Source organism: Hyperoodon ampullatus, assembly GCF_949752795.1.
Source record: "Hyperoodon ampullatus genome assembly, chromosome: 1".
In the NCBI taxonomy this organism is placed as follows: Eukaryota; Metazoa; Chordata; class Mammalia; order Artiodactyla; family Ziphiidae; genus Hyperoodon; species Hyperoodon ampullatus.
The window spans coordinates 60,048,156-60,072,558 of record NC_136914.1 but is presented as its reverse complement, the minus strand read 5'-3'; the positions used below and the strand labels follow the sequence as shown (position 1 = coordinate 60,072,558).

Here is a 24,403-nt window from a genome sequence, read left to right as displayed (position 1 = left end):
GCTCTGTAAAGGTGCTTTCCCCAGATGCCCTGGCTGGGCAGTGAATTCACGAATCCTTATACCACCCGTAACTGGTCCCTCCGATGCTGTGCTGGGCACTGAGAACCACGGGGTTTATTCTTAGAGCTTCTGGGCTCTGAGAATGAGGACAGCCTGCTGCTAAGTATCTGGATCCTGTGATGTGGGCTTTGGGTGGCTCTCAGCCCCGGCCTGTCCTGCTCAGAGCCCCTTGCTGTTCAGGGAGTGAAGGGGCTGCAATGAACTTGACTTTGCTCTAATCCCAAATCTCCTGAGACCACTTAGGGGCCTTCCTTCCATCCTCCCCATCCTGCACTGGGAACCAAACAGAGCTGTCCTGGCCTCCCTGTCACCCACCTCAGTCCTGATAACCCTCTCCGGGTGGGTCTACTCATGGAAAAGTCCCGGGTCCCTCTGAAATTAGTAAGCTGCTCTGGGGTTCCAAGGAATAACAAAAATGCCTGTCGTGAGTGTATTTCTCTCTTGGTGGAAATTGAAGAAAGAGGTGTACCAGCCACTCGACTATGACATTCAACAAAAACCTTCCTATAATCCTCAAGAGGGCCTTATGCCACAGCAAAGAACGCTTTCAACAGGACCCTGGATATGAAGCCCGTGGAGTCTGCTGGCAGCCCACCTCTACAGAGGCTCCTGACTCGCTATCCCCAGATGTCCTCCGCTTGCTGACATGTTGCGTGTTACCCACCCTGGGTGGAACAGGACACAATCACAGTCCCCACTCCACCCCCAGAGCCCAGGCCCTGAAGACTCCTGTGGGGCCCAGTCACAGGGAAGACAACTCTGTCTCTCACTGCCTACCTCAGACCCACAGGCTTGACCCCAAGGCCCCTCAGGATCTGGTCTATTCTCTTCCTCTTCTCCAAAGGCCCATTTTAAAGTGGTTTTTTTGTTTTTTGTTTTGTTTGTTTGTTTTTGCAGTACACGGGCCTCTCACTGTTGTGGCCTCTCCCGTTGCGGAGCACAGGCTCCAGATGCGCAGACTCAGCGGCCATGGCTCACAGGCCCAGCCGCTCCGCGGCATGTGGGATCTTCCCGGACCGGGGCACGAACCCATGTCCCCTGCATCGGCAGGCGGACTCTCAACCACTGCGCCACCAGGGAAGCCCAAAAGTGGTTTTTATTTTTAACCAAAGCTTCATCTTTAACCCAAAGATAAATTCTATCTTTTAGCTCTTCCCCAAACCAAATGAAGACAAACAAAAAAATCTGCTGGTACACACTGATCAGAATAGCTATCATCAAAAAGTCTACAAATAATAAATGCTGGAGAGGGTGTGGAGAAAAGGGAACCCTCCTACACTGTTGGTGGGAATGTAAATTGGTGTAGCCACTATGGAAAACAGTACAGACATTGCTTAAAAAACTAAAAATGGAGTTACCATATGAACCTGCAACCCCACTCCTGGGCCCATATCCAGAAAAGATGGAAACTCTAATTCAAAAAGATACGTGTACCTCAAGGTTCATTGCAGCACTATTTACAATAGCCAAGACATGGAAGCAACCTAAATTTCCATTGACAGAGGAATGGATAAAGAAGATGTGGTACATATATACAGTGGAATATTACTCAGCCATAAAAAAGAATACAATAATGCAATTTGCAGCAACGTGGATGGACCTAGAGATTATCGTACTAAGTGAAGTCAGACAGAGAAACACAAACCTCATATGATATCACTTATATGTGGAATCTAAAAAAAATGATACAAATGAACTTATTTACAAAACAGAAATGGACTCACACACACATAGAAAACAAAAACTTATGGTTACCAAACGGGAAAGGGGCAGGAGGGAAGATAAATTAGGAGTTTGGGATTAACACATACACACTGCCATATATAAAACAGATAAACAATAAGGACCTCCTGTATAGCACAGGGAACTAAGTTCAATATCTTGTAATAACCCATAATGTAAAAGAATCTGAAAAAATATATATATATGTATAACTAAATCACTTTGCTGTGCACCTGAAACATTGTAAATCAACCATTCTACAATTTTAAATATCTGCTGGTAAACCTAAAATAGCATTTTCCCCACTTCTTGACAATAAACTTTCAAATATAGTAGGGTCTACTCTCAGAACTCGATTTGCATTGAGAAGGAGAGCCTCTCCGAGAGATAGAATCTCAATATGAACTGGTCTCAGAACTGAGATGACTCATCTCCTGTCTCCCACAGTGCACACCCTCCAGCCGCTGCTTGCCCCTCCCCAGGGGCGGGAGCTCACTACCTCTGAAGGATGCTCATTTCATAACAGGATGATTCTGACTCGTTAAGACAGTTTTTTTCTCACCTTCAGCTCAAGCCTGACCCTCCTCCCTCATGGTCTAGTCTTTTCTCTGGGCACCCAGACACCCTCCTCCCTCATCATCACTAGACAGCAGTAAGGACCCCTGAGGTTTGCTCACCGACCTTTGTTCACGCACAGCGTGCTTCTGGTCCCTAGAGCACTTGACCAGCTCTAGCTCCTCGGGCCTCACAACAGCCTCGTAACAGTAGGCAGGGCTAGTCTGGGCACGGATGGAGAGGCGGACACTCAGGACACTTTCCCATCGCCTCCAGTTCATGCATAAACAAGTGCACCAGCCTGGAAGCCAGGCCTCCCCACTCCTTGGTCAGTGCCACGTTCGTCATGTTGGATCACACTCCCAGGAAGCTCTGGGGTCTGATGGTTGTGTCAGTCCCAGCTCTGCTTCCTGCTGGCTGAGGGACCACTCAGCCTCACTTTCCTCATCTGCAAAATGAGAAACAGGACAAGAAAACGAGGGGTAAGAGGGGGAGAGATTGTTCAGGCAAGGATTGCTCTCCTCCTTGGCACTTTACCCCAACTACTGATGTGCAGGACTGGCTGGTGGCAACATTGCAAAGAAGCCATCTGGCGGTTAAGTGCAGGAGTTCTGGACTGAGCCCACCTGGGTTCAAACCCCAGCTCTGCTGCCTACTACGTGACCTTGCGTAAGGATTAAATGAGATAATGCACATTAAGTGCTTAACACAGTGTCTGCCCCAATAGATGCTCAAAACAATACTTTTTTATTTTTATTTTTATTTTTTTTGCGGTACACGGGCCTCTCACTGTTGTGGCCCCTCCCACTGCAGAGCACAGGCTCCGGACGCGCAGGCTCAGTGGCCATGGCTCACGGGCCCAGGCGCTCCGTGGCATGTGGGATCCTCCCGGACCGGGGCACGAACCCGCGTCCCCTGCATCGGCAGGTGGACTCCCAACTGCTGCGCCACCAGGGAGGCCCCAAAACAGTACTTTTAAATTTGAACTTTAATCCTCCAATATCCACAGTATGCACCCTCCCCTCACTGCCAGCTCCTTTGCTTGCATGATTCTATACCTTCCAGATGCCTAGCTCCTACTTGGCTCCCTTCCCAAGTTGGATGTTTATCCCTTAGTTGATAGGGAGGCACGGAAGGTGGTTGGACAGGGAATGCACCTGTTCAACAGGAGAGGATCTGAGCACGTGAGGGGCTGTGCAATAGGCCGTGGGTGAGATGAGGAGGCCTGACCCTCCCGGCTGCAGGTCTAGGAAAGGGTACACAAACCCAAGAGGTTGGATGAATATACACAGCTATTGATGGATTGAGGGAAGGGGCTGGAGGGACGAGGAGCAAATAAAGATGATCCCACTGGTTCTTGCCTTGGTAACTGGGAGCAGGTGGGAATCATCCCCTGAAATGGGGAAGAGAAGTTCAGAAGGGAAAGGGAAGAGTTTCTTGGAACAAAGGTTTGAGGTTTCTGGAACTCAACCCATGGAACCCACCCCAGCTCCCTGGGCTGGGGAGAAATCTGAGGATCATCAGCCTCTGGGGTGGCAATGGAAGCCATAGGAGAGGATAAGTTGACTCCAAGGCCAGTGAATGCAGACAGAATAGAAGCTTGATGGTGGAAATAAAACACTCCTGGTAACTGGAGGTCTTGCCCCTTGAGAATGACCTTCATAAGGTTCTTATATGTGGTATAAGATAGAGGTATATCAGTGAAATAAAACTGAGGACCCAGAAATAAATGCATGCTTTTTTTTTTTTTTTTTTGGCCATGCTCTGTGGCATGCAGGATCTTAGTTCCCTGATCTGGATTGAACCCACACCCTCGTCAGTGGAAGCCCAGAGTCCTAACCACAGGACTGTGAGGGAATTCCCTAAACACATGCTTTTATAGCCAATTGATTTTCAACAAGTGTGCCAAGACCATTCAGTGGGGAAAAATTAGTCTTTTCAACAAATGGTCTGGGAATACATACTTGCCATACATACAGGAAAAAAAATGAAGTTGGACCTTCACTTCACATCATATATAAAATTAACTCAAAATGGATCAAAGGATGTTAACTAAACTTACTGTGGTAATCATTTCACAACATAGGTAAGTCAAATCATGCTGTACATACACCTTAAACTTACAAGATATGTCAACTATTTCTCAATAAAATTGAAAGGAAAAAATAATAGCAAGCAGGAATTCTATGTATTCCACCATTACAACTTCACTCAGACTGTACTCTGTATGCTTTATGAGTAGATTTTCCATATCCATACTGATGTCTTCTTATGATAATGTTTATCATTGATAGCAGTTGTGTTTTTCTTTCTAATATTGGAGATATTTTCTTAGGATATTTTAAAAAATTAACTTATCACCTGAAAAAAAAAGTGGATCAAAGACCTAAAGCTAAAATCTAATATTACAAAACTCATAGAAGAAAATATAGGTATAAATCCTCATGGATTAGGCAATCCTGCCTTGTGTTAGGCTATTGTTTCTTAGATTTGACACCAAAAACATAAGCAACAAAAGAAAAAAATAAATAAACTGAAATTTATCAAAATTAAAAACTTTTGGGCTTCCCTGGTGGCGCAGAGGTTGAGAGTCCGCCTGCCGATGCAGGGGACGCGGGTTCGTGCCCCGGTCTGGGAGGATCCCACGTGCCGCGGAGCGGCTGGGCCCGTGAGCTATGGCCGCTGAGCCTGCGCGTCCGGAGCCTGTGCTCCGCAACGGGAAAGGCCACAACAGTGAGAGGCCCACATACCACAAAAAAAAAAAAAAAAAAAAAAAAAAAATTAAAAACTTTTGTGCTTCAAAGAACACTATCAAGAAAGTGAAAAAGACAACCCACAGAGCAGGGGTAAATTTTTGCAAATCATATATCTGAAAAGGGTCTAGTATCCAGAATATATAAAAGAAATTTACAACTCAACACTAAGACAAATAACTCAATTTTTAAATGGGCAAAGTATCTGAATAGACATTACTCCACAGAAGATATACAAAGTGACCAATAAACACATGAAAAGATGTTCAACATCATTAGTCCTTAGGGAAATGCAAATCAGAACCACGAGATGCCACTTCCCATGTACAGATGGCAATTTCTCAAAAAGTTAAACCTAGAGTCACCATGTGACCCAGCAATTCCACTCCTAGGTATATACCTCAAAGAAATGAAAACGTATGTCCACGCAAAAACTTGTGTATGAAGACTCATAGCCCCGTTGTGCATAATAGTCAAAAAGTGGAAACAACCCATCACCTGATAATTGGTAAACAAAATGTGGCATAACTATACAATGGAATATTATTCAGAGATGAAAAGAATAGAGTACTGATAAATGCTACAACATGGATAAATTTTGAAAGCCTTATGCTAAGTGAAGGCATCCAAACACACAAGGCCACATATATATATCATATGATTCCATGTATATGAAATTTCCAGAATAGGCAAACCCATAGAGAGAGAAAGTGGATTAGTTGCTGGATATGGGCTTCTTTTGTGGGTAAGGAAAATGTTCTGGAACTGATAGTGGTAATGGTTGCACTACATTATGCATGTACTTAATGCCACTAAATTTTACACTTTAAAAGGGTGACTTTTATGGTACACAAATCTTAATTTTAAAAAGGAAAAGCACTTATTTTTAGGTATGGGCTTATTCCGATTTTTTATTTCTTTCCATGTTAGTTTTGGTAAGCTATGGTTTTAAGAAAATATTGATTTTACCTAAATTGTCAAATTTATTGGCATGAAATTGTTCATAATATCTTATGATCTTTTTAATGTTTGTAGGCTCTGTACTGATAATCACCTTTTTCATTCCTGATCTTTTCAATTTGTGCCTGCTCTCTCTTTTTCTATATGTCTTGCTAAAGGTTAACAAGTTTTATTTGTCATTTAAAAAAACAACTATGGCTATTGATTTTTCTTTATGGTATATCTGCTTTCTGTTTCATTAATTTCTTCTCTTTATTATTTCCTTCCTACACTGTTTGGATTTAATCTGTTGCCCTTTTTTGCATCTTGAGATAGATACTTTAATTATTGATAGTAAATCTTTCTCCTTTTCTAATATATGCATTTATGACTATAAATTTCCCTCAAAGCTTGACTTTCGTCACATCCCACATATTTTAGCATGTTATATTTTTATTATCATCCAGTTCAAAGTATTTTCTAATTTATTCTTTGTCTTAGGGTCATATTGAAAGATATTGGCTGATTTCCAAACATCTTGGGATTTTCTTTTGTTTTTTGTTCTTGTTATTGATTTCTAGCTCAATCCATTAGATAACAGAGCATTCTCTGTAAACTTTCAATCCATTGAAATTGATTCCACTTTTGAGACTTATTTTATGGCCCAATAGATAAACAATTTAGAGAAATGTTCAATGTGCCCTTAAAAGAAGATGTATTTCTTAGGTACCTGGGTGCAGTGTTCTATGTACGTTAATTGGGTCAAGCTTACCAACTGCATTGTTCAAATCTTTTATATCTTTACAGGTTTTATTGCTGTCTACTTATTTAATCAGTTACAGAGAGAAGTAAATTAAAGTCTTTCATTATGATTGTGTATTTACTCTGTTCCATTGCTTGAATTTTCTTCCTTAGGTTCTCTTTTATACACAGGCTGGGTCTTCTCTTCCATACCTATCATTTTCTCTCATATCTTTTCTCCCCCCATTCTCCAGTTTATTTTTATTTCTTTTTCCTTCTTTTCATCTTCTATTTCTCTTATGATATTATTTGTGTTACTTATTCACTCTGGTATTCACTCTAGTTTTCACTTCTGAGATGGTTTTTCTTTTTAGAAAAGATCTCCTTACTAAATTCTACGTGAACTCTTTTCAAGTCTTCCTTTTGTCCAATTATCCCATTTATGAATTTTTATGATCCTGTGTTATGCTTTAATTTCACACCTTCAGTCATTTTTTAAAAAAATTCTTTTAGCTCATTTTGGGGCTTCCCTGGTGGCGCAGTTGGTTGAGAGTCCGCCTGCCGATGCAGGGGACACGGTTCGTGCCCCGGTCCGGGAAGATCCCACATGCCGCGGAGCAGCTGGGCCCGTGAGCCATGGCCGCTGAGCCTGCGCGTCCGGAGCCTGTGCTCCGCAACGGGAGAGGCCACAACAGTGAGAGGCCCGCATATAGCAAAAAAAAAAAAAAAATTCTTTTAGCTCATTTTGAAATATTAAAGTAAAAATGTCATTTGTTTTGTAGGCATGCCTTTCTAGAGAACCTCATTGTCTGATGACCTGTTTATGCTCATTAGTCTCTTTTCTTATTAGAACCCTGAGTGGGGCTGGGTTCCTTCCCTCAACTCTTTTCTGTTGCCCGTGTTTAAGTGAGGTAGGTTTCCCTGTACTCCTGAATGGGAAGAATGGGCAGATTTCTTGGCCAAGATTCATGACTCTAGGGCTCCCCCTTCTGTTGTACTGGAAAATGGCTTTAAAATGTGGCTTCGGAGGAGTTTGAGAACTGCTTCCTGTTACACTCCCCTACTTTTATCTGGGTCTTCTCTTTACTTGGTTCCTCACTGTCCTGTTTGGTTTGATTCCACTCCCAGCCATTTCTCCTCAGTGCAGGGCTTTGTCCTAAAAGGGATATTTGGCTGGCAAGTTTCAACGTTTCATGGGGAGATTTTATGTGCTGTTGGGAGGATTAATTTACATCATAATTTTAAAGCACTTCTCAAGGTGCCTGGCAGATAGTGTTAAATATGGGATATTTATAATAATTCTAATCATTAATACCTACCCATTTTTCCTACATACTAGTCCTACTCATAAACACAAGCTATTTCTTTGATGTGAGTCTCTCTTTCCTGCCTCCATGTCATTGCTCCTGCTATTCCGCCCCCTGAAAACCATGTCTGCCACCTACCAATGCACCATGTCTGCCACCACGTCTGCCACCTACCAATCCATCAAGAGCGTCTGAGTCTTGTGACAACAGTGGGTTAACTGAACCTAAAGCCACTACTCTGGACCACTGAAGCTCCTCATTTCTAAGCCATATATCCCAAACCCCCTTTAAAATTTTATGCCAATGACCTACCTTTTATTTAGATCTTTTACTCTGTGCTAAGCCCTGTACATACATTACCTTTTAATCTCCACAGCAATACTTTGAGTTATAGGCATATTTGGATAGGTACAATTATTGGCCTTACTTTACATATGAGGACACTGAGGCTTAAAGAGATTAGACACTTATCCAAGGTTGATTGTTAGTTGGGATACAGCAGTGATTTTGACCAGGCAGTCTGGCTCCCAAGACTATAAACTCAACCACGGTGTTAAAACTTCTCCGGACTGTAGTCCCCATTAAAGATAGAATCCTATCTTGTGTGGCTCTGTAATCATCAGCACCTAGCATATAGTAGGTGGTCAGTAAAGACTTCATCAGTGAGTTACAATAGATGAATGTGCACAGTACTTTGTGCTGGTCAAATGCATAAGGCTTCAGGGTTTTAAGACAAAACTTTTCTAGCTGACAGGCACATGGAAAAGTCTCTGACACTGCTCAATTTCTTCCAAAGAGCAATTAGTCGGACTCTTACTCAGAACTTCTTCTTTTTCCCATTCAGCTTTAAGCTCAGTGAGACGTTTATATTTTCACAAGCCCTTGGCCACTAGTAACCCATTACAAAACTCCCAGACATGGCCAAGCATGGCCCTCAAGACACTCACAAAACCCACAGCAATTTTCTAAACTCTATAATCTGAGGCCACCACTCTCACAGAGAAATCCCAGACCTACTGTTCTTTAATAGAAATGTCAGAAAATTAGGAGCTCACTGATCAGTTAGAAATCCAATTTTTCCAGACATTGGACTTTCACTTGGATGTGGACTTACTAGGCAGCTGTATGTGAACTGGGCTTCTGAGAAAGACCCAGCCTTGAGCCAGAAAACCTGGGTTTGGTCCCTGCTCTGTCACTTGTTGGCTGTGTAATGCTGGGCAAGTACTTCTTGCTGGGTCTCAGTCTTTCATTAAATAAAATAATTAGGAATAACATTCTGCTTATGTCACAACATTGTTAGGAGTACATTCAATAATGTATGTGACAGTCTTTGTAAACTGTAAAGTCCATGCTATACAAAATCAAAAGAGTGAGCCATGGGAGCCAGCTGGGAAGGCTGGGCTGCCATGTTTAAACAGCCATGAAGGGACCATTGAAGCAAATGAGTGAGCCAAGAAGGCACCTAGTGAAAAGTGAAGAACAGAGCAGAGAAAGAAGAGGAGATGAAAGACTGCAGAGTCTGAAAGAGAAATACAGAAAGGACAGGAGAGAGGGAGGAGCCTGATGTCTTTGTAGTTCCAGCATTCTGAAAGATCCCCACAGTAATATATCCTTACAGCAACCCTCATTATCTCTATTGATTAAAAAAAAAAAAAGCAGGAGATTCTACTTCTACTACTCATTTCTATGATATACACATTAGCATTCTAGATTCCTGTTTTATTAATAGAGACTTCTCAGTAGATATTAATGTGGTGGGGTGAACCTCAAAGCAAGGGTGTTACCAATGCCCTCTCAGTGCTGTCCAAGTTGGGTTGATTTCACATGAAAATGTCAGCATCCACCATGCTTAGATCTCTTCGTTAAAACAGGAAAAAGTTTCCATTAATTTAATGGTGTATGAATTCGCTGGTGGTTGCTATACTTATCAGAGGCTTTTGAATCTTTTGGAATAAAATAGAAAAAATAGAATAAAATAGTCTAGCACATAGTAGGTGCTATTTTATTTGAATAGTAGGAATATTTGAATAAATATGAATAAAACATTTATTGGGGCTTCCCTGGTGGTGCAGTGGTTGAGAATCTGCCTGCCAATGCAGGGGACACGGGTTCGAGCCCTGGTCTGGGAAGATCCCACATGCCGCGGAGCAACTGGGCCCGTGAGCCACAACTACTGAGCCTGCGCATCTGGAGCCTGTGCTCCGCAACAGGAGAGGCCGCGACAGTGAGAGGCCCGCGCACCGCGATGAAGAGTGGCCCCCGCTCGCCACGACTAGAGAAAGCCCTCGCACAGAAACGAAGACCCAACACGGCAAAAAATAAATAAATTAATTAATAAAAAAAAACCACAATTAAATACATTTATTGAATGAATAATATTTGTGAGATCAAATACTATAGAATAATTATCCTTAAAATCTCCCCTGCTGCAAAACACCTAGAAAGGTCAAATTAAATATAGTGACATGTATCAGAAAACGTAGATGAGATTTAAAATAAGTAAGAGAAATCCCAAGGAGCCAAAACCAAAGAAGTAATAACTAGGGAGAAAAGCAGGCAGACCAGCCATGGATGCCCTGAGGGCATGTGCCTATCCAGGAAAACCAGAGCCCAAGTTATAATGACCAGAGGAGTAAAAGGCAATCATGTCTTAGGGATGAGGGTGGGGTAGGGGAAATGAAGCTGAGATCATCCCACATAAAACCTAAATAAATGCTCAAAGGGCTAATAATGTCAATGAAAGGCGAGACTAGAAAGAGAAAGTATTTACTGGAAAAGGGAGTCAAGAAAGATACTTGTTTGTCTCACTCTCAAATCTGAGTGGAAGGACAAAATCTCTCCTAAAACATCATAACCACAGACCTACCCCTGCCCCTTCTTTTGAGTTTCAAATTTACACCACATGTATGGGTTAGAATATGCCAAGCCAAAAAATTAATACAAATAGATGGGTTGGTAAAACTGGGAGGTGTCTCATAAAACCAAAGCAAACCTACTTTGGAGGAATTTCTCAACCCAGGCTTTGTGGGATTCCCACAGATAAAGACAATCAAGCATGAGCTCACAATCTAAACTTACAAGCAAAACGCTCAAGGATACAAGCCACTATGAGGGGAGAGTCAGCTGATATAACAACATAAAGGATTTGATACACTAAGGGTTACAGGTATTGGCATGACTAGACATAAATTTTAAATGAGTATGTTTGAATGTTTTTAAACGTTTTTAAAGGAATAGAAAACATAATCACAAAAGTTGGAACAGAATGAAACAGAGAGTTTATAAGTAAATAATAAATCACTGAAAGTAAAAATGAACTAAACAAAAATGTGGAAGTTTGACCACATACTATGTAGATAAGGCTAAGGAAAACAGGTGCACTCATGCATTGCTGTAGGAGTGAAAACCAATGCCAGCCCTATGGAGGGTATATATGTGTATATATGTACATATGTATGTATATATATACTCTGTATGTATATGTGTAACATATGTATCTATATATGTATATGTGTATGCATGTGTGCATGTATACATGTAGTTTATAACAAAATTGAACATATATAAGGTTCTGACTCAGCAATTCAACCTCCGGAAATTTATACACAGATACACTTGCACATATCCAAAATAAGATATGTACAAGGTTATTCACTGCAGCATTGTTTGTAAGAGAAAAAGACTGTAAACAACTCAAATGTCCATCAATAGGAGGCTGGCCAAATAAGTCATTGTTCATCCATATAATAAAATACTATGCAAGTGTTTAAAAATAAAAGAATGAGGAAACTATGTGCTGATATGTAAATATCTCCAAACTATACTATTTAATAACAAAATCAAAGTACAAAGCAAGATGTATAACATGCTTCCTTTTGTGTGAGAAAGGGAGAAAATAAGAAAACATTTCTACTAGTATTTGCTTGTATCAGTGTGAAAAAATTCTGAGAAGACACCAAAGAAACTAAAAAAGAAAAGAAAAGAAAAGAAAAGAAAAGGAAAAAAGTGGCACCTGTGGAGGTAAGTTAGAGCGGGGGCAGGTGGGTAAAGGAGCAGGAAGGAGTTTAATCACCATATATCTTTTTATATTGTTTTGATTTTTGCATCTTGGTAAATGTATTACCTAATTTAAAAACTCAACGGATGGATTAAATAGCACATTAGACAAAGCTAAAGCAAGAATCAGTGAACCGAAACAAAGAACTAGAGAAAAATAATGAGAAGACAGTACAGAGAGACAAAAAGTAGACAAGAAAGAGTATAACAGACCAAGAAGAGAGAGTGAGAAGGCCTATTATATTGCTAATTGCAAAAGTCAAAAATAGAGAGAATGGAGGCTTCCCTGGTGGTGCAGTGGTTGAGAGTCCGCCTGCCAATTCAGGGGACACGGGTTCGTGCCCCAGTCCGGGAAGATCCCACATGCCGCGGAGCAGCTGGGCCCGTGAGCCATGGCCGCTGAGCCTGCGCGTCCAGAGCCTGTGCTCCACAACGGGAGAGGTCACAACAGTGAGAGGCCCACATACCGTAAAAAAAAAAAAAAAAAAAAAAAATAGAGAGAATGAGAGAGATGGAATATATGAAGGGATAACGGCCAAGATGTTTTCATCATTTTCCAGAATGATGAAAGATGTGAATCCTCAGGTGCAGGAAGAATAAATCCCAAACAAGATAAATTAAAAGCAATTCATATCTGGATACATAACTTTGTTGTACAATTTCAGAAAATAAAAAATGAAAAGATCTTAAAAACAGTGCCTCCCCCAACCCCAAAACACAAATTCTCTATAAAAGTAATGACAATTAAACAACAGCAACAATGGAAGCCAGAAACAGTGAAGTAACTTCAAAGTGTTGAGAGATGTCAACCAGCAATAACTTCAAAGTGTCAGTCAGCTGAAATTATGATTCCAAAACAAGAGTGCAACAAAGATGTTTCAGGCAAACAGAAACTGAGAGTGTGTGCCACCAGACACACCCACTGACACCCTTCTAATGAGTGCACTTTAAGAAAAAGAATTATCCCCAAAGGAAGCCCAGAGAATAATGAGAAAAGAAATTGGTAAATGTGTAGGTAAATATAAACAAATGTTGACTGTATCAAGTAATAGTACCAATGACTAATTTAGTAGAGGAAAAGTAAGCTAGGACTAAAATACCAGAAAAAATAACCCTCAGAAAGAGAAAGGGTGATTTTAGATAACAGCATACTAAGTATCCCTGGAAAGGAGAATAACAATAAAGAATGTTAGATCTTGAGAAGAATGCATGTTAGCATTTTTATGGGTAACCACTAAACAATCAGAAAGATTCTAAGATCTAAGCCATGAGAGGGAAAAGAATGTACTTTTAAAAAAGTTTAGTCAATCTATCATAAAAGAAGGCAGGAAAGGAGAGCAGAAGGGGAAGCAAAGAAGAAGCAGGACAATGAAAAAACATAACACATGATGGCAGAAATAAACTCTAACAGAACAATAATCACAATAAATGTAAATGGACTTAATGCAGTTGTGTAGTTACTCAGATTGGATGACAAAACAAAATCTAATTATGTTTAACAGAGACCCACTTAAAGAACACAAGGAGTTTGAAAGTAAGATAGATCCCCACAGTGAGTACTAATCAAAAGAAAGTCGGTACAGTTAAAAATGATTAAGATAGTAAATGTTATGTTATGTGTAATCTACCACAGTCTAAAATAGCAATAGTAAGAAAAAGTTGGGATAGCTCTATTAATATGAGACAAAATTGACACTGTGTCTAAAAACATTACTTGGAATTAAAAGGGTCACTACACAAAGAGTTCAATTCACCAAGAAGGCAAAATGATACTACACTTGTTTCATAAAACAGCCTCAAAACCTAAAGCAAAAGTTGACAGAACTCTAGCTGCAGGGAGAAATCTACAGATGTTGAATGTCTTCACAGTGGGAGATTTTAATGATTCTCTCAGTAATTAGTATATCGACAAACCATAGATTTGAACATAGAACCCTGCAACCAAAAACTAGCAAATAGATATTCTTCTCAAATACATAGGAACATTTACAAAAACTTAACATTTAGTAGACCACAGAGAAAATTTCAACAACCATCAAAGAATGTCTGTCATATAGGCAACATGTTCTGACTACAATGCAACTATGTTAGAAATCAATAACCAAAAGATAGTATTTAAAACTCCATTTTCGGACTTCCCTGGTGGCGCAGTGGTTAAGAATCCGCCTGCCAATGCAGGGGACACAGGTTCGAGCCCTGGTCTGGGATGATCCCACACGCCGCAGAGCAACTAAGCCCGTGCGCTACAACTACTGAAGCCTGTGCGCCTGGAGCCCATGCTCTGCAACAAGAGAAGCCACCACAATGAGAAGCCCACGCACCGCAACGAAGAGTAGCCCCTGCTCACAGCAACTAGAAAGCCCGCGTGCACCAACAAAGACCCAACACAGCCAAAAATTAAATAAATAAATAAAACTCCATTTTCTTCAAAATGTAAAAAGCACACATAAAAAAATAACTAAAGGGCTTCCCTGGTGGTGCAGTGGTTGAGAGTCCGCCTGCCGATGCAGGGGACACGGGTTCGTGTCCCGGTCCAGGAAGATCCCACATGCCGTGGAGCGGCTGGGCCCGTGAGCCATGGCCACTGAGCCTGCACGTCCGGAGCCTGTGCTCTGCAACGGGAGAGGCCACAACACTGAGAGGCCCGCGTACCGCAAAAAATAAAAATAAAAAAAAATAACTCACAGGTCAAAGAAAAATCATAAGAAAATTTAGAAAATATGAAGAAACTAGGCAATAATGAAAATACTTCATACCAAAACTTTAGAGATGCAGTTAGAAAGATTGTTAGAGAAATGGAGAAGCTTAAATGCTTACATTAAAGAAGAAAGTCTAATCCAGTAATTCCACTTCTGGGTATTTGTCCAAAGAAAACAAAAACACTAACTTGAAAAGGTATCTGCACCCCCATGTTCATTGCAGCATTATTTACAAGAGCTAAGATACAGAAACAACCTAAGTGTCCACTGATGTATGAATGGATAAAGAAAATTAAGAAAATCATAGATAGATGATAGATAGATATACAGACATATATATATTTATAATTATTATTCAGCCATAAAGAAGAAGGAAATTTTGCCATTTGGACCTTAAGGATGTTATGGTAAGCGAAATAAGTCAGACAGAGAAAGACAAATACCATATGATCTTATTTATATATGGACTCTTCTCTTTAAAAGCCAAACTCATAAATACAGAGAACAAATTGGCAGGGGTTGGGGGGTCAGTGAGATGGGTGAAGGAGGCCAAAAGGTACAAACTTCCAGCCACAAATAAGTCATGGGGATGTAATCTACAGCATGGTGACTACAGTTAATCATACTGTATTGCATATTTGGAAGCTGTTAAGAGAATAGATCTTTAAAGTTCTCACCACAAGTAAAAAAAAAAGATTTTGTAACTAAGTAAGGTGATGGATGTTAACTAGACTTTTTGTAGTAATCATTTCACAATATATACAAACATCAAGTTGTTATGTTGTACACCAGAAACTAATAATAATGTTATACGTCAGTTATACGTCAGTTCAAAAAAGAAGAGTGAAAGTTAATGAACTAAGGATTCATCTCAAGACATTAGAAAAAGAACAATAGTAGCCCAAAGAATACAGGAAAAAGGAAGGAAATAAAAATATGAGAATAAGTGAACAAAATGGAAAATAATGATACAATAGAGAGGATGAATAAAGCCAAGAGCAGATTCTTTGAGAAAAGTAATGAAAATACATAAAAATCTTTAACAAGAATGATCTGGAAAAAAGAGAAAAACCATAATAAAAATTATAATCTAAAAAAGGGGTATCACTACTGATTAAGAAAAAAAAAAACTTTTAAGAGAAAGAGAGAGACTATTATAAATAACTTCATGCCCACAAGTGTGAAATTTTACAGACAAGAAGATTTCCTAGAAAAATGAAACTTGCCAAAACCGATACCAGAAAAAAAGCTGGAGAACCTGAACAGAGCTATTGAAGACATGGACCCTGCAGTTACAAATCTACCCAACTACAAAAACTGAGCCTTCTACAAACTCTGCCATAGCATGGAGAAAGTGGAAAAACTCTTCAACTTATTTCATGAGACTGAAGGTGATAACTCGAGAATAACTATGGATAACTCATTTGAGGGGTGAGGAAGAATCCCAAAGTTTCACAAATCTGTAAAGAAAAGGGAACAAAGAATGATCACAGGATGAAGGGAACAACGCCTGGGACTGCATTTTGGATCTCTAAAATATGCACAGTAAGTACAATCTAAACACTGGATTTGTTAAAGGACCTCCTTCCTTTCATTACAGTTCGTGTTTGCAGTAGGTATAGTTTGTATAGGTAGATGTCCTCAGGATCAGTATCTTTCTCATGCATTCTGTGTAGAGTATCCATGGAGCTTTTCTGTCAAGAGTAAACATTTTGTAACCTCAAAAATATACATATCAAAACTATATCCACGTGCATAAGAATGAAGGTGGACCCCTTTCCATACACAATATAAACACCAAGTAGATCACAGGCCTAAATGTAAGAGCTATCTAGAAGACTCTTAGAAGAAAACATAGGGTTTTTCATGACCTTGGGTTAAGCAAAGACTTTTAGATATGACACTAAGAGTATAACCAACAAAAGAAAAAAATAGATAAATTGGGCTTCATCAAAATTAACATCATTCATGCTTCGAAGGACACCATCAAGTGAGTGAAAAAACAACTCAGAGAATAGGAGAAAACATTTGCAAATCATATACCTGATAAGGGTCTAGAATCTGAAATAAAGAACTATTATAAATCAATAATAAGAAGACAAAAAACCCAATTCAAAAATGGGCAAAGGACTCAAATAGACATTGCTCCAAAAAAGATATACAAGTGACCAATAAGCAAATGAAAAGATGCACAACATCATTAGCCATTGGGGAATCAAATCAAAACCACAATGAGGGGCTTCCCTGGTGGCTCAGTGGTTGAGAGTCCGCCTGCCGATGCAGGGGACACAGGTTCGTGCCCCAGTCCAGGAAGATCTCACATGCCGCGGAGTGGCTAGGCCCGTGAGCCATGGCTGCTGAGCCTGCACGTCCGGAGCCTGTGCTCCGCAACGAGAGAGGCCACAACAGTGAGAGGCCCGCGTACCGCAAAAAAAAACCCACAATGAGACAACACCTCACACACATAAGAATGGCTATAATCAAAAAGTCAGATAATAACAAAGATGCGGAGAAGTTGGAACCCTCAAACACTGCTGGTGGGAATGTAAAACAATGCAGCCACGTAGGAAAACAGTTCCTAAAGAGTTACTGTAGACCCACCAATTCCAATCCTACATATAGATCCAAGAGAAATGAAAACATATGTACACACAAAGAATTTGTACACAGATGTTCATAGCAGCATTATTCACAATAGCCAGAAAGTGAAAACAGCCAAAATGTCCATCAACTGATAAATGGATAAACAAATGTGGTATGTCCATACAATGGAATATTATTCAGCCATAGAAGGAATGCAGTATTGATACATACTACAGCTTGGATGAACCTTGACAATATTATGTTACGTGGAATAAGCCAGATACAAAAAGTCACATCTTGTATGATTCAATTAACAGGAAAATCCATAGAGACAGAAAGTAGATTGGCGTCAGGGGAAGGAGGAGTGACTGCTAACGGGTACACGGTTTCTTTGGGGGAGTGATGAAAACGTTCTAAAACTGATTGTGGTGATGGTTGCACAACTCTGCGAATATACTAAAACCCACTGAACTGTACACTTTAAATGGGTGAATTGTATGGTATGTGAATTATATTTCAACAAAGTTGTTAATAATAAACCATATGGATGGTGTCTGAAAATTGCATCTTACGTCTCTGTGGAAAAACTGTGATTAAAACACATTTCAAGTGCTAAGTTTCAGTCGGAGAGGACAGCTGTCATCAGCTACACAGGCCAAAATCAGTAGTTGTAAACTTCAACGTCATCACTGCTCTTTCATGGACCACCCCCCACCAGCATCTCTTGGACATTCGCCACTTCATACGCCGAATGAAAACTACTAAATGCACATTTCAGCATTAGGATCCTTAGAAATCCCGAAGTCCTCACGTTGATTTTATAGATGAGGAAACGAACCTAGAAAGGGGTTAAAACTCTACTGCCAAGAGTCACAAAGCAAGTTTGCATCGAAGCTGGGATTAGAACCTGTCCCCCCTACCTCACCTTTCTCTTCCTACAGATTTTCTGCGGGGTTCCACGCCCCTCAAACTGGTCTTCTGAGCATGGTCAAAACCAAACTCCTCACAGCCTGGATATCTGACTTAGGCCGCAGGCGGGAGCTAGAAGGGGTTCAGGAGGTCGCAAATTCTAGGAGAGGGAGGGGGACATTGTGGGGAGGAGATGGGGCTGGGTTTCGAGAAGACAGTTTAAACCCCAGTTCCCGTAAGGGCAGGGGACACAGTGGGGGACATGAACTCAAGGGATGAGCCATCCCATGGTGTCACATGTGGTCTGGGGCCTGTGGCTATTTTTTCCTGTCACTAACGCGGTTAGAGGGTGAACTCACAAGAATGGTTCCCCACTTACCCAGCTATCTCCACCTCAGACCAGTATGACTTTGCCCCCCAGAAGTTGCCCTGTGAGTCACTCCACCCGTGGAAACCTCATGTAAGACAAAGGCTGGAGAAGGCCCCAGGCCTCTGGCCTCACCCAAGTCTCTCTTCCCAGCAGTGTCGCACAGCTGCCCGCCCACCTGCACTATGGGTGCAATCACAGACCAGGGCTAGGGAGGAGGCTGGAGACCAGCGCGGCCACTGGTTCTCCTCACAAAGTGAGGAACAGGAGACCCTGTCCTGGGGTCTGCATTTGGGGCCCAGAACCTGGCCTGGGCTGGGGTGCAGGTGTGGGCAGGAAGTGGGCAAGCAGATGTGAACAACATTTATTTTCTCCCCACTGCCCTGGGAGGAGGGAATGGTCACGTGCTTTAACACTCACAGAGGGCCAGGCACCGTTCTGAGCACTTCACACGTAGAAACTCCCCAATTCTTCACAACCCATGGGGTCTGCACTAACATCATCCCCAGTTTGAGATGAGGAAACTGAGGCACAGAGAGGCTAAAGAAGCTGATCAGGCCACACAGTTAGTGCTCACCCGAGCTGGCCCAAGTCCAGGCGGACTGGCTCCCGAGCTCCTACTCTGTACTGCCTCTGACAGCCCACACATGCGATGCTGCAGGGAGAAGCAGGGAAGCTGTCCCTGCTGGCCTGTCATCAACACCAGAGCTGAATCTCGAAGCTCTCAGACCCCTGTGTTCTTGCTCCACCCACTACACCTCACCTGTTTGCCCCGGGTTCCCATGCCCCAGGCGGCTCTGCTTGGCAGATGAGCCTCTGGCCCCCTCGGCTTGCTTCCTGAGGGCTGTCAGCAGGCCGGATGAGGAGGTGAGGGCAGGGTGGGTGTTGGTGGGCGGGGGAGAGCAAAGGGGACCCATGACTAGAGCTGGGGGGCGGGGCAGGAAGCAGAAGTGATGTGAACTGTGGCCTGCGTGTTGAGCTGTGATGAGATGTGAACTGTGGCCTGGGGGGCTGCACCACCATTTCAGGAGCCTCCCGTGGGGAGAGAGGGTGTCTCTCTCGTAGGAGCATCTCAACACAGGACTCCAGGTAGGGAGGAAGCAGGGGGTCAAGGAGGCTGGGAGCCTCTGAGTGGGGACAGAGGGGTACAAGAGTGGGGCTGCTCTGTCTGGGGAAGAGCCTGATGGAGGAGGAAATGCTGTCACCCATAAGGCAAGAGACTTGGGTCCAGACTGTGCTCTGTCACTAACTTGCTGGGCAGCCTCATGCCCACCCTGGGCTCCAGTTTTCTCTTATACGAAATGAAGAGCTCAGAGTACACAGTCTTTAAGACCCCTTCAAAGGCTGACAGTTAAAACTGAGAAAGCTGGAAACAGGCTCCCCTGGGAAATAATATGACGAGGGTCAGGATGGAGACTGAGTTCTTTAGATTAAGGTCATGAACTATGCTGCCTAAGCAAGATGATCGGAGGGTCTTCAGCAGACTCCCCTTCTCCTATTTACCTCCCTGGGGCCTGCCATTTTGCCTAGAATTCCACCATTCAAGCCACTCCTTTAGGTAAGGCACGGAAGGCTCCAGCTGGAATACAGGGGAAGTTCCTGCTCTCCGTAATCCCCCGGGCCTCAGACAAGCTGCTGTCCCTGGCAGGTGCCAGAGTGGAGAGGCCTCTGAGGAGCTCAGCCTGGACGGGGTAGAGAGAGGAGATTCCAGATCATAAGCAGGCCCAGTGAAGCTCCAGAGCCGCCTCAAAGTGAGGAAGAAACTTTCAGCTAAGCACTGTCCAATAGTCGGCAATAGGCAGCTTGCAGACACGGCCAGAATCCCGAGGAGCGTGGCAGGGAATACCAAAGGGGAGACAAGCATCAGGAGAGCAAACCGAACGACCCCTCCCCACACAGGATCTAGGGGCACAGGTGCATAGGCTGCTTTTATTCTAGAATTCAGGCTGACGTTCTTCCATGAGCTCAGAGAGAGGGCCCCGAAGGGGAAATGGGGAGAATGAGGGTGACGCACAACCTCATTTCTTTTCCAATTCTGTTAAGGGCTTAATGGGGGTGGGGGGAGATAATGAGAGAGGTGAGGTGAGGAAAGAAAGCATGGCTTGTTCTTGGGTCGACAATGATACCTCTCCAGAATCCAGGCTTCCCTAGAGTTCCCAGATTCCCCAGATTCCTCCCCAAATCTTCTACGGCTACTCTCCGTCCCCTCCTCTGCACGCAGAGACCCCCTCCCCACCAGCAGTAGCTGTGGTCCTGGGGACAAAACCATCCATCTGGATTCCCATTTGGCCTTAAATAGTGAAATCCTAGCAAGGGTCTCCTCCTGGCTGTGTGACCTTGGGCGAGTCCACTCCCCTCTTTGGGTCCATCTGTACAATGTAGGGGGTGGACAAGGTTTGTAAAGGCCATGCCAGCTCTGACATCCAATGACTTAGGAGATATCTCATTCCCTCCCCATCCCATAAGGCCTGATAAGCTACAGTTGGAGGAGGGGTCGGCCCTCCTCCATGCCCCTGCCCACAGATTCCGCCCTCTGTCTCCACAGCTCCATGGCCTCCCGAGCGCTCCTCCCCGGCATCCTCCTCCTGCTTCTGCCCGCCCCCGCCCCTGCCCCCTGCTACACGGCCGCACGCTCTGAGTGCCGGCGCAACCTCAGGTTCGTGCCGGGCTCCTGGCTGGCAGGGGAGGGCGTGGATGTGACCAGCCTCCGGCGCTCAGGCTCCTTCCCGGTGGACACACAGCGCTTCCTGCGGCCCGACGGCACCTGCACCCTCTGCCGCAACGCCCTGCAGCAGGGCGCCCTCCAGCGCCTGCCCCTGGCGCTCACCGACTGGCGCGCCCAGGGTTCGGGCTGCAACCGCAAAGTGCTCAAGGGTGAGGGTCGCTCCACCGAGGAGGTGGCTGGGGCGGCGGCCAACAGCATCCGTAACGACTGGCAGGTGGGGCTGGATGTGACTCCCAAGCCTAGCAGCAACGTGCGCGTGACCATGGCAGCCTCGCACTCCCGGGAAGCCAACTTCGCGGCCCAGAAGACTCACCAGGACCAGTACCGCTTCAGCCTGGACTCAGTGGAGTGTCGCTTCTACAGGTGAGCGCCGGGGTGGGGGGAGTGGAGGGTGGACGGGACTTAGAAAAGGCGTGGGAAACTCGGGGTGGTCTGGGAGCCCTGGAATGGCAGCGTGGGGAGCTGGAGGCTGCTTCCGCCAGGAGGAGATGGCAGTCCTGGTTCTCGCGTACCCCCTTCCCTGAGGCCCTGATCTGGAAGAACCCAGGGAGAGAACAGGTGGAGGGCAAGCCAGCAAGGCTATGCTCAGAGCCCCAGGTGGTGCCAGTTTGGTCTACTGAGCACCCAACCGCCACTTCCCTGGGCATTGCTAGCTTCCTGCGGGCAGGAGGCCTGGCTGGGTCCCTCCTATCCCTGGGCCTCTTTCATCCGTTCAAGCGCTCTTCATTTCTGCCTTGCCAGGCTCTGTGCTAAGAACTCGGGCTACAGGTTGAACAACAGCAGCCATGCCCTAAGCCCTCAGGGACCTAGTCACTCTAAGAAATGCATGGTCTCCATGGGACCCAGAGTCACCCACCCTGACTTCTCTCACGGCAGGCCATGTTTCCCACACAGTGAGACAGGGTGCTCCTGCCTGTGTGGCCAGAGTTGTCAGGAGCCCAGGTATACAAGGCCCAACCCAGGGGACAGACAGACAAAGGCCACAGGACTAGGTTCCAAAGCCAGAGAGATACCATCGGTGTCATACCATCACTTTTAAAATTAGAAAAGAAAAAGAAAAGAAAAAACTTTTTTTTAAAAAGAAAGACAAAAATACCTATATGAAGTACCTAGGTCACCAAGGGGCAACAGGCAGGGTGGGTTTCCCTGCTGGCTTGGCAGTTCAGAGCTTGAGCTTTGGAGCCAGGCCACCTGGGTCCAAGTCCTAGTTCTACCACTTAATGCGACCTTGGGCAATCTCACAGGAGTTATTCAGGGGAAAACACTACCCACCACTGGGCCCACCTGATGTTTTTCTCTCGCCTCAGTTTCCACCTGGTGCACACTCCCCCACTGCACCCTGAGTTCAAGAGGGCCCTCAAGACCCTGCCCCGCCACTTCAACATCTCCACCGAGCCTGACTACCGGAGGCTCATCTCCAGCTACGGCACCCACTTCATCCGGTCCATGGAGCTGGGCGGCCGCGTCTCGGCCCTCACCGCCCTGCGCACCTGCGAGCTGGCCCTGGAAGGGCTCACGGCCCAGGGGGTTGAGGACTGCCTGGCCGTCGAGGCCGAGGTCAGCATAAGAAGCCACGCCAGTGCCTCGTCGGCATTCAAGGCGTGTGAGGAGAAGAAGAAACAGCACAAGATGGGGACCTCCTTCCACCAGGCCTACCAGGAACGCTGTTCTGAGGTCGTTGGCGGCCACCACACGTCCATGCATGACCTGCTGTTCGGGAACCAGGCCGGGCCCGAGCAGTTCTCAGCCTGGGTGGCCTCGTTGCAGGACAGCCCCGGCCTGGTGGACTACACGCTAGAGCCACTCCACATGCTCCTGGACAGCCAGGACCCGCGACAGGAGGCACTCAGGCAGGCTGTGAGCAAGTACGTGACGGACAGGGCACGCTGGAGGGACTGCAGCCGCCCATGCCCCCCGGGGCAGCGCAAGAACCCTAAGGACCCGTGCCAGTGCCTGTGCCATGGCTCAGCGACCACCAACCAGGACTGCTGTCCCAGGAAGAGGGGCCTGGCCCACCTGGAGGTCATGAACTTCCTGGCGACGGGTCTGTGGGGAGACTGGACCACTGCCACGGACGCCTACCTGAAGGTCTTCTTCGGCGGCCAGGAGCTGAGGACTGACACAGTGTGGAACAATAACCACCCCAGGTGGATGACACGGCTGGACTTCGGGGATGTGGTCCTGATCACAGGGGGCCCCTTGAGGGTGCAGGTCTGGGACGCAGACTATGGCTGGGACGATGACCTTCTTGGTACCTGTGACCAGACTCCAAAGTCTGGCTTACACGAGGTGAAGTGCCACCTGAAGCACGGTCACCTGAGATTCTCCTACCATGCTAAGTGCTTGCCTCACCTGGCTGGGGGGACATGCCTGGAGTACGCCCCCCAAGGGCTTCTGGGGGAGCCTCCAGGAAACCGGAGTGGGCCAGTGTGGTGAGAGCAGTGGGCCCTGAGAGGACCAGTGTGCCAAATTGGAGGGGTCTCACGAAGGGACCCAGAGGGCCCATCTCCATATCCATTAGACAGTTGGAAAACTGAGGCTTTTTTTTTTTCAGTGAGGTGGCTGAATTTACAGGCCGGCCCTGAGTCACCCTGTCCACAAACTACCTTAGCTCTTCGATATTCTCAAGCCCCAGAAATGAGCTGGAGTTGGGCCACGCCCTACAGCCACTGCTACACAGGTCTCAGCTCAGGTCAGGAGCCGGGCAGAAGGCCAGGAGGCTGGTCCCACCAGGCTGCCTGGTGTCATTTGTACCATTCCCTCGCAGCCCCTCTTCTAGCGTGGTGAATTCTTCATCATATTAGATCTAACCCCTTTGGCCTCAGCTGCTCTGTTTGCTGTTTTCTTTGCCCACCAAGCTTTGCCTCTCAGACAAATCCAGAGCTCTCTTGACCTGTTTCACTGTGTACACAGCCTGACAGAGGACCAATAAATGTGATGTGACGGTGACCATGATGGTGTTGGTTGTGGCAGAGGAGAGGATGGAG

At 44.8% G+C, this 24,403-nt stretch overlaps 1 protein-coding gene across 1 annotated transcript; it reads left to right on the top strand.

Moving 5' to 3' along the window:
* Window positions 1-21,240: 21,240 nt before the first annotated feature.
* PRF1 (perforin 1) lies at window positions 21,241-23,852 on the top strand (the record flags this gene model as incomplete). Its single annotated transcript, XM_079716082.1, has 2 exons — window positions 21,241-21,779; window positions 22,724-23,852. 2 exons carry the CDS (start codon window positions 21,241-21,243, stop codon window positions 23,850-23,852), a joined length of 1,668 nt encoding a protein of 555 aa, XP_079572208.1.
* Between the last annotated feature and the right edge of the window lie 551 nt (window positions 23,853-24,403).